This window comes from Solanum lycopersicum, chromosome 6, assembly GCF_036512215.1.
Source record: "Solanum lycopersicum chromosome 6, SLM_r2.1".
Classification (NCBI taxonomy): Eukaryota; Viridiplantae; Streptophyta; class Magnoliopsida; order Solanales; family Solanaceae; genus Solanum; species Solanum lycopersicum.
Window position 1 is genome coordinate 43,774,032 of NC_090805.1, and position 11,225 is coordinate 43,785,256.

At 29.6% G+C, this 11,225-nt stretch overlaps 1 protein-coding gene across 2 annotated transcripts; it reads right to left on the minus strand.

Annotated features, from left to right (window-relative positions):
* Positions 1–6,837: 6,837 nt before the first annotated feature.
* On the minus strand, positions 6,838–10,546 carry LOC101264333 (ER membrane protein complex subunit 7 homolog). Of its 2 annotated transcripts, XR_011221791.1 has the most exons (8): positions 10,398–10,546; positions 9,993–10,036; positions 9,275–9,383; positions 8,883–8,946; positions 8,678–8,794; positions 8,492–8,600; positions 7,440–7,604; positions 6,838–6,994 (listed from the first exon to the last, which is right to left on the minus strand). XR_011221791.1 is itself a non-coding variant. In XM_004241736.5 (7 exons), the coding sequence occupies exons 1-7, from the start codon at positions 10,454–10,456 to the stop codon at positions 7,513–7,515; spliced, it is 594 nt and encodes a 197-aa protein (XP_004241784.1). In that variant the 5' UTR covers positions 10,457–10,546; the 3' UTR covers positions 7,172–7,512. The 2 variants fall into 2 exon arrangements, 1 of the variants encoding a protein (XP_004241784.1); XM_004241736.5 differs by lacking the exon at positions 6,838–6,994 and having other exon boundaries at positions 7,172–7,604.
* Between the last annotated feature and the right edge of the window lie 679 nt (positions 10,547–11,225).

Here is an 11,225-nt window from a genome sequence, read left to right on the forward strand (position 1 = left end):
TTTTTAACAATAGTTTTGCAAAACCATTTTTACACGTGGTCAATTATAATTCGGTTACGCCATCAATTTTTTAAATAAAAAATAAAAAAAATTAATTCAATTTTTATTCAGAATTTTAATTTTTTTTATTAAAAAAAGTGATGATGTGGGCAATTATAATTCGGCCACGTCATCAATTAAAAGAATTTTAAAAAAATAATTCAAATTTTTTCTTAGAATTATGATTTTTTTATTTAAAAAATTGATGACGCGGCCGAATTACAATTGGTCACGTGTCAAACATGGATTTGCAAAACCATTGTTAAAAAATAATGGCATAAATGAGCCTTTTCTTGGACGGTAATGGCAGAGATGAGCCTAACTTTAAACTGATGACATAAATGAACTTTTTCTGAAAGTTCGATGGCGTATTTGAGCTTTTACCCATAAATCAATAAGTTTCTTTTGAGAAAAAAGACAAATATACCCTCGAACTATCGTAAATGGTATGCGAATACCATCCATCACACTTTAGGAGACATTGGTGCCCCTATCGTCTAAAAATCAGAACATATATACCCTTTATACTAACGAAAGTATATGTGTCACAATCTTATTCAACGACCCAACATCATATCGATTGATAGGATCGTGTCACGTGTCCCCATTTAATCGTCCGTTAGAGTGAAGGACATATACTCTTTAGTTTTTGAATGACAGACACACCAATATCTCAAAAATATGATAAAGAATATTTGCATATCATTTATGATAATACAAAAATATATTTATCCTTTTTTCCTTTTCTTAGCATCTGTTCTCTTCATTATCCTTCTTTCCTTCTTTTTCCCCTCTCAATATCTCTCTATCCTAGTCAATTAGCTAATCATTTAAGTGTTAACAAACTTTAAGGTTCAAGTTTGAACATTTGGTTACGACTTATGATTATAATTTTCACAGATATTTGGTACAGTAACTTTATCTTTCTTTTTTTATAAAAAACAATTATATTTGAATAATTAGATTTCAATTAATATTGTATTTAATTTTATTATATATTTATACTGTAGTTCCTAAAAAGATAATAGACATACTCCTCTCTCATTTTTTGGACAAAGTAATTAAATTGCTAGTTCTTGTAAGCCTCAAGTACCTAAAACTAGAAAACATTAAAAAAAATTATGCATATTGATTGATTATTTTTTTTGTTTTTTTTACTAAAATCTGATTTTGATATTAATACAAGGGGCCACTATATAATAAATAATTTTTTAAAAAAAATAATTTGGCGATTATGACAATACGAATGAGATAGAAAAATATGAATTAAATGAACATCCACTAAATCAATAATCGAAACTCCAACTCCAACTCGATTTGGAGCTTGAACTCCTCATTTACAAGTAGGACATGAGGTAGACATTTGAAAAACAATCACACTGATAAATGGAGTACAAGATATTGGTTGTGCTATTAACATTCCTAGTGATTCTTTTAGGGTTTCAAATATATTCAACAACAATTAAATCGAATTCGGAGTCTAAAGGGCAAAAAATATTGACAAAAATTTTAAAAGGGTATATCAAAAAACTTTCTAACCAAGACGCTCCTAGAGCAACGATTTTTCTTAACGCCGGCTAAATAAATCACTATATCAGTAGCGATTTTACCGTTTCGGTGAGAAAAATTTTAGATATACCTTTTAAAATTTTTATCAATTATTTTTGCCCTTTAGGCTCCGGAGTCCACTTAAACCTTTCCCCCGGCCTAGTAATTATCCGAATTTGTGTTATCACGATTTTCATAATTTACATTCATCAAATATGATCTTACTATCCTTATTACTTACTCAACCACAATTTTTATTTTTTTTTGAATAGGTCAATTCACTGTGACCTCTGTTCACGACATATCTCGCTTATCTAGAAGGCAAATGAATAGGTTAAGCTGTCCAAATACTATGCGATATTCTTAGATTTTAGCTGAAGGTTTTTGTCTTAACTGTTTAGAGGCCAAAAAAGAAAACGTTAGAAAAAACATTTGGGTCAGATTGTCAATCAGAAGAATCAGTTAAACAATGTAGAACAAAACATAATTGATGAACTCCACCATCACTTGGTCTCTACAATTCAAAACAAAAACAGAAATTATGTCGACCATGATGTTTTTTGTTTGATCACTAGTGTCAATATCAGACACTATTGATATTTCCGTAGGCACTTTTCTTGATTTTTTGTGTAGATTGGATGTTACAACTAATTTTGGCCTTGTAATCTATGAGACATTTATCTAGGCATACTTGGTCATTGCAGACAATGTTGTACTAAATGGGGTTCTCGTAGAGACACCTAACGTCACCTGACACTACTTCGTGAAAAATAATTACTTTATCGGAAACTAGAAATTGCATGAATTAGAATTTTTTTTGTAATGTTAGATTCTATATAGATAGAGTAGTAACTAGTATGAGATAAATGTATGAACTAAATAAATTATTTAGAAAGAGAGAGGGAATAAAATCGTAAAATTATTATAAATGTTAAATTTATTTAGACTATTTAGAAGTAAATTGTGATAATAAATCGATATTGCTTCAGTCACTACACTCACATCACCCTTTCAAATCACCTTCCAACCATTTGAGACATCTTCATGTTACTCTTCCTTTCTTTTTAAGTTTTTTTTTTTTCCACTCGGTGTTTGGAGTCTACACTAGAAGTCCAACTAAATTTGGATAGCGCACTGTAGGGCTTATTCGGGAGTTACACTTCCAACAGAATTTTCTCCATATCTATGGCGCAAGCTCGAGACCTCTGATTAAAGGTAAAACACTTTCACCACCAGTGCACCACAACCCATGTTGGTTCCTTTCTCAAAGTCTTCATTGATTAGATGGGAGTGGAGGAAATATTTTACAGTCCAAAATTATTTAAAATCTATATATAGAATATTTGTTTTCCGGCAAAAACTTTTTCATATTCTATAACCAAAACACAATTTTTTGTCCATTTTTAATTGTTATGATCTCTTTTTTAGAATAAAAAATTGCAATTTATAGTATTTTTTCATATTTAATTTTTTTACTTAAAATATAGAAAATGTAATTTAATTATAACTCTGAAAATTACTCAAATTGACTTTGAAAAGTGAAAAGTTTCGTTGACATAAATATTCAAAACTTAGTGGTTGTTGATCTGATACTGAAAGAAAAAAATAGATGAGAAAATGAACTGTGAAGAAGATGAAACTACCTATTGACATATCTGAAATTGGTTTACTAGATAGAGAAACTTTTTAAAATTTAAAATTAGGATGAAGTGATAAATGTAATTGAGAAATTAATGAAATCAGGCAGTGATAAACATGGGTTTGGGGAGCGGAAATTATGTATAGAGAAATTTTGTGTTGGACTCAAAATAAGGGATTTTGAATTTTTTTAAAGATGATAGAAAAAATAATAGGATTTATGAAAAAATAAATAATGTACCTTCTCAACTTATGTTCGAAATCTGAGAGACACATTTATATTATATTAAGGTCCTATTATCCCTGAACTTATTTTATTAATAATTTTCTGCCCCCTTTCGGCCTACATGACACTATCTTGTGGGCCCAATGTTGATTGACTTTTTTTTCTCAAATTAGTGTCACGTAAGCCGAAAAAGGTTAGAAAATTACTTATAAAATAAGTTTAGGAATAATAAGACTTTAGTATAATATAAGTGTGTCTCTGAAATTTCGGACATAAGCTGGAGGGGTACTTGTGCATTTTCTAAAAAACAAAGTTATATATATGTAAGTTTTCCATTGGTCCCCTCTTGAAAAATATTAGCATTAAATTTCATTTTAATGAAGTATGTGGTAAAAAAGCAAAGTCAATAGATGTGGTCTTCCAACTTATACTTATACCCTTTTAACTTGATTAATTACTTTTACCTATACTCAGAAGGGAAACTTACGTAAATATGTTATACAAAAAAATTATTTACCATTTATTATATCAATAACATTTTTTTTTTCACTTGATCACTTTTAATTCATTTATAATACAAGTTTAATACATATTATAAAGAACAATTTATTATTCACATATAGTACAAGTTTTAATGATGGATAGATAATATATTTATCACATTTTAATACACATATGACTATTTTTTAACAAACAAACACAATATATTTAAAAAAAACAATTATAATTTAAATATATTGCATAAATATTTCACTTTTAATACATATTACAGATTTATTACAGTATTGCTATAATGGTAATAAATAAAAGGTATCGCTAAAATCAATAATTATTTTTTAAAACGTATTAATTCATGTAATTTTTTTTACTCAAAAATTGAATTTGTCACGAGTAAATTAATTGTTTTAATTTTGTCATGAGTTGAGGTAATTCCAGTACAGGTGGACTAAACAGTATTCGTTACAACAAAGATAAATATATTATTTTCTTTTTTTTCCCTTTGAGAGAATTAAATGAAAATAAAAAGTATTAACATAAAACAAACAACTTATTTAATAAACACACACAACTTATTATTGATACTAGTTAATAACAAGGACGAGTTAAGATCGTCGACATATACATAAAAGAAGGGCTCGATTAGGGTCTTTCTCTTTTAATGCGTAGTAATACGCATTACGATATCTAACCTGGTTCACTGAACCCACTAAAAGTTAAGCAGAACACTTATTTCTTAGACTACCTATATGTTATTTACGTCACAAGTCTAGAAAACCTTATTTTAACTAGAATAATACCAGTACATGAGGATTAATAATTTAGCATATTAATTAATCCCCTTTACTTGAATATTTACTTAATTTTAAGCATATGGAGACTCTCTTTAACCCAAGAAGGTCGAATGTTACCCTTAGCACAGTTGATATGTGCAATATGGCCAGTATCTTTGCTATAATACATCCAACCTTCCTTCGACACCTTCTTGTTACAAACGTTGCATCGCGCAATAATATTGTCACTAAAAGGAAAGGTGTGACAAAGTCGGAGTTTACCATTTGATTTATTGGGTCCCTTCACCAGCACCAGCACGACTAGGTTGAGTGCTATTGATCATCAGCATTCTTAGAAGAGATGTAATATCATTTTTGGAACAACGTTGATGATTCTATAATGGAGCATGGATTACTGCGACTCTTTCTTTGAAATGATGCAGCATGATTGACATTGTAATTATCTTCGTCATCGTTGTTAATAGACATGGTGGTCCGACGATATCGCTGGCTGTCCAGACTATTATTCACATGATGAGTAGACAACAACTTGTAGTTTGATGGTATCATTTTTTTTTCTTTTCTTGTGTTTGTGTTTCTTTAATTTGAAGTTGTATTGCTTAATTGGTCTATATATGTTATTAATTACAGTATTTATAGAGGTAGTTTGAGTTATTGGAAAATACTTAAAATGGAAGCAAAGAATCAAGTTCGCGACTTTTATATTTTGACAATGCAAATAACTTCTATAAATTACTAAGAGAAGATTTAGATTAATTTTGTTATTACCAGGGGCGTTCACAAGTTTGGTTTTGGATCGGTTATTATTCAAAATCAAAACTAAATCAGCTTATTCGATTTTAAAATTATCAAAACTAAATCAAACCAAATATAAGTATATACATTTATGATTTGGTTGTTATCGGTTTCAGTTCAGTTGATAGAAGAAAAAAATAAATTCAAAACATGAAAAAAAAATAACAACAATCCATTCAAAACGAAAAATAGTTAGAATGACTGTCATTACAAAACTTTTGATCATTTAATTTACTACGCCTTCAAAATTCACTGTTTGACCAAGAAGGAAGAGATAATACATTTTTAATCCCACAAACATAGACACTCATATAATAAAATCAACAAGACAAATATTTTAAACTTGGACCTTTTTGCTTTAATAACTAAATTATGAATAAATTTTGATGAATACATATATAAAATTTTAAAAATTGTTTGTGAAAAATAATATATATGTATATATAATAATAAAATATATGTATATAATTTACCGATTTGGTTTGGTTATTTCGTTGGGTTTTTTTCGAAGAAAATTAAATCAAACTAAATACTATCGATTTCTAATCTAAAATCAAATCAAATCAAATCCAACTAAAATCAATTTATTTTATCGATTTAATTTGATTTTTTAATTTGAATAAATTTTTATCCAAACCATGAACATCCTTATTACTATTGATAACTACATTATTATAATAAAGTAATTATTATTATTATTATTATTATTATTATTATTATTATTAAAATGAGTAGATATATAGTAGTGCGTTAACATAAGTCTAGTTGATGCAAATTATGAGGTAATAATGCAAACGTCAGTAACATGAAGTAATTAAGATTCATCATTTGGAATAAGATTCACTTTTATCTTCTAAGGAACCTTTTTCTGTTTATATCGATAATAATATTCTTCGTCAGATTTATTCTTATCACTGAATATATATAAATGCTTATCGATCAATTTTATTCTTATACTGAGCTTCAACATTTTCTCTTCCAGAATATGCTGTGGAAACACAGAGGGAAAAAAATCTTGAAGCTCAGTATTTCATATTAGTTTCAAGATTTAAATTTTATGAATTTAGTAAGAGACAAATTTAAGATTTAACTTGTGGATCCTAATGTATATATTTTCATTGTTTTTTTTATTATTATTATTATATTTTCATTGTTGATTTCCTCACTCTTATGATATTATGAATTTAAAATTATACTCGAAGCAAAAATAAACTCAGAACCTCTTGATTAAGCACGAGAGATCCTATCTATTCCACCATCATTGATGATATATGTAATATGATGTACTTCACATACAAATTTGATGTGTTATCAAATGTTTCTTCATGCAATGCTTAGTTATGTAGACGTCGAGGGGTTGTTTGGTAATTGGGTAGAGTCAGGTAGATATTAGTTAGTTGATACATAAATTTGTTACGAGAGAATCTACGTACCTTTAGTTATTTTATCTTCTATCCTGCATAAAATAATGTGTTTTAAATTTTAGACTACATCATTACAAAATGCTATCAAACATGATATTACTAATGCACGATTTATATTTAACGAACTACCATACAACCCCAACAGTTTGTTTAGAACAGAAGTAGAATACTAGAAAGAGTATTAATTATCTTGCAACTTACTTCCAAACTCTGTTGTGAATTTCCTTTTTCCTTAGAGCTATTAACTGATGGTTCCAATAAACTTGTATTAACACAAGCGTATACAGTGATCAAGAATGGCAACACTAATTCGAATACAGGCAAATTCAGTATTAAATCATTCTTAGGACAACCATCGATGCATAAAACATTAAAACTGATACTAGAGGCCTAGAACTTTAACCAAAACGAGACGAGAGATTTTTGCAAGTGATAAATGAACTAATGATGGTACTCATTGACTTTAAAAGAGAAAACCTTGATAAGGATCGTTGGAACTGAGTTTACGAAGAATCCAGCTTTTTCGTAGAATGGCCAAAAAATCCTATCTCTAGTTGGTACTTTGAGCCCCAGGTAACAAGCTTGAAAGAGTGCCTTGGTTTCTCAAGATCTCCTCTTGTGTTCGTCTCATTTCTTCAGGATCTGCCACACATGAAAATCAGCACAGTAGCGCGAGTTATTTTATGTATAATGTCCTGTTTCATCACAATTAATCTAAAGGTAAATTAACTTGCAGAAATGTAAGCAAGAGAGTGCACTCAATCAACGTCAAGTTCCAAAATCTGAATGATCTTGAGATGGCATGGAGTCATTAATGATGCAATTCAAGGGCTCTGGCTTAACAATTTTTCTCGTAATTTTGTAGATAAAATATCAGACGTATTATTCTATTAGATCATATACATAAACACTGACACATATAGGACTTGAAACACATGTCCGCAGATACAATTGAGACGTTATGATAGACAATAAGGCAACCACAAGAATCCATAGATACAGTTGAGAATATTGTTCTTGTATGTGTAGGGGCATCTGTATTTATTTGTGTATGTGAGGGAATGTGTAACTGCATATAACATTTAGTCATCGTAACATAGATATCCATCAATATGTATAAGAAAACAGGTTCAGAAGAAGTCAATAATCTTCAGACAGTTTAGTGTGCATAGTAATTAAGCGTTAGGAGACAGTGAAGTTCGCGTTCACTCAGATATAGGATTAACAGATGATGCTTCTTACTTTGAGAACTTTGCCACCCCTAGTGAACCACATATATATTTAGTACGCGATATTCATGGTCCAATTCGATGAATAAAATCAGAGATTGATGCATATATGTACATACGTCACATTGATACCATTGGATACTAATCCCTAGTGAATCACATATTTAGTGCAGTCATCCCAAAGCACAAAACTCTTGCATTACAGAGACGTTAAATTGGAGCAACGTTATGGAACTACCGTCCTATTGCATGTGAAAGCAACTTCATTTTGGTTAAAACACAGAGCACATGAGTACTCACCAACATTTTCTGCTAATTTTGGCATCACAAACATTACAAACAGCATAAATCCGAACATCAGGCCAATTGGACTTTTAACCAGAGACATAATGGAGAAAGGTTCCTTTAACTGCAAGAGAAATTCTCGCAGTAGTTTAGAGAAAGAAGTGGAAAATGAAATGGAAATCTAGGAGATCAAAGTCCGACCTCGTAATGCTGCTCCTCACTCAATGGCTCCAAAACCAACTCAATCAGACTCCTCCTGTTCTCGGTTAACGCTGCTTGAACCTTACTTGGATTTCTGGCACTGACATCAACTCGAACCTGACATCACGAGAGATACATTAAGCATATAAATCTTTGTCCTAGAAAATCGGTGAAGAATCAAAAATATTGTGGCAGTGAAGCTTACCGGAGAAAAGAAGTAGCCAATTGCAGACACCTCAATAAGATGTGTCCCTGCTGAAACATTATGACTATTGCTAAGGTTAAGGAATAGCATAGTCTTTGCAAAGAGGAGTAGCATTCTAGTTTTCATGTTGTCCCGCAAACGTTAGTATAATTCAGATGAACCACTCACAATGCAACTGATGCATAGTTGTTTGTTCTTGTTGTTGTTATTGTATCATACAAGAAAACAGCACACAAAAACAGTGAAAACACATTATATGAAATTTTTTTTTACCGGAGTGTGGAGCAGCAGTAAATATGCATTTGAGGAAGCACAAAACTCATATCAGTATACATAACCTAAGTTAATGAAAGCTGAAGTACCAACTTGAGTCGTCGAAACAGGAAGGATACAATGAGAAATACCCATTGGGTCTCAAGAAAGTAACTCTTTGGCCAGCATTGAGTATGACTTTAACATTTGAAGCTTTAGGTAAGAAACCAGATCCTTTCAAGCTAAAGACTACAGAAAACAAACAAACAACAACGCGGCATTAGTCACAAAATAAGTTGAGTCGTCTATATGAATCTAGTCCACATCGATCATTTTCATATATATGAATAACAATTCCAAAACCTTTTCTCAACTACAAAAAACAAAGTTAATATTTCTTATAACCTGATAAATCATCACAAAAGAATATTTAAAAACATCAAAGTATAGTGAAGTGAATCTCTATAAAAAAATCAAGGAGAATTTAATTAGCTCTATAATCTAAAATTGATAGAACTTTTATAGCCTTAACAAAAAGTTGGAAAATCTAACAGACTTACAATTTTTTCATGCCAAATAATTGTTTACTTTTGACCTGTTTTTCTCTTAATTTTATGATATTTTAGTTACCATATTAGTGAAACTAGGCAAATAAATGACACATTATCCAATATATGAAGCTTATGTATACTAACTACATTTCTATACATCAATAACATACCCAAGTCCCCGCGTATTCCCACAAATAAGGTCTGGGAGATGATGTATACACATTCCGAACTAATCTTTTTCAAATTTCACAATGAAATATGATCAAACGCTAAAATATAAATAGGAAGAGAAAGATGAAAGATGTACTGGGAATTTTTACTCGACCGGTAACAGTATAACCATCAACATTCCTGCAAAAAAAAAAATGTAGAGAAAATAAAAACAGATAAATTCAATTCTCTGTAACTTTTCTCATATTCATTTTTTTTAAAAAAACAAATCAATCAATTAGGTTTTACTAATTTATTATCAACAAGCTACGAAAAAACTTCAAAACAGGGGAATTTGAAGATTGAAGATCTAGAATTTTTGGATATTTTTTTCCCATCCAATGCCAAAAAATTCAAATGGAAATTAAAATTAAATAGAAGCTACGGGAAAATAATCAAATTGTTGTTAATGAACAAGCTTAATAAATTAAAAACATAAACTAAAATTTTACAATTTTTCTGAATTGAGTACATTTTTTTACGTGCATGAAAATTTATTTACCCAGAAAGAATAGAACATAAGAAAAAGCACTGAAGAAGAAATATTGATCGCACTGCCATTAGGACTAAAATTCCAAAGAAAAAACTAAACAAGAATGGGTACAATTTTTTCAATTGAATTATACAATTATTTACATTTCTTATCGAATTATTTTATTTATTATTAAAAATCATACCCTTGAAGTTAGTAAGGTAGTTATAATAAGTTCACTTTACACCTTCGAATAGATATCCGCTATAATTTGTCTTTAATTGATATTTATGTCTTTCAAGTATAAATATATATTTAAATTTATATAAAATTAAATAAGTAAGTATCACATAGGACACAAAATTGACTTTTATAACTCAAAGTGAAACAAAAGTGTTTATTGTTCAATTTTATATAATTTAAGTGCCTAATTATGCATCCCAAATTTGAGAGCATAAATACTAATTAAAACCAAGTTAAAGTATACATTCGGAGAAAAGGTCCAAAATAATCCTTTATTTTTAGAGTCTGTTTGGCTCAGCTTAAAAGCTGGTCAAACTGACTTAAAAGCTGGTTTTTGACTTATTTAGCTGTTTGGCAATCCTCAAAATAACTTATTTTAAGTTAAAAAAAATTATTTTAAGCCAAAAGTTAAAAGCTGGGGTAGGGGTGCTTTTTTCCCCCAACTCCCCAACTTATAAGCTGTTTTAAGTTGACCACATTTTTACCTTTTTACCCTTAATATTTTAATACAATCTCCAAATTACCCATATAACCCTAACATCTGTTTCTTCTATTTTTCCCTTTTCACGTGTGGATGATAGACAATTACTATTACTAATGAATGAAAATAAAATA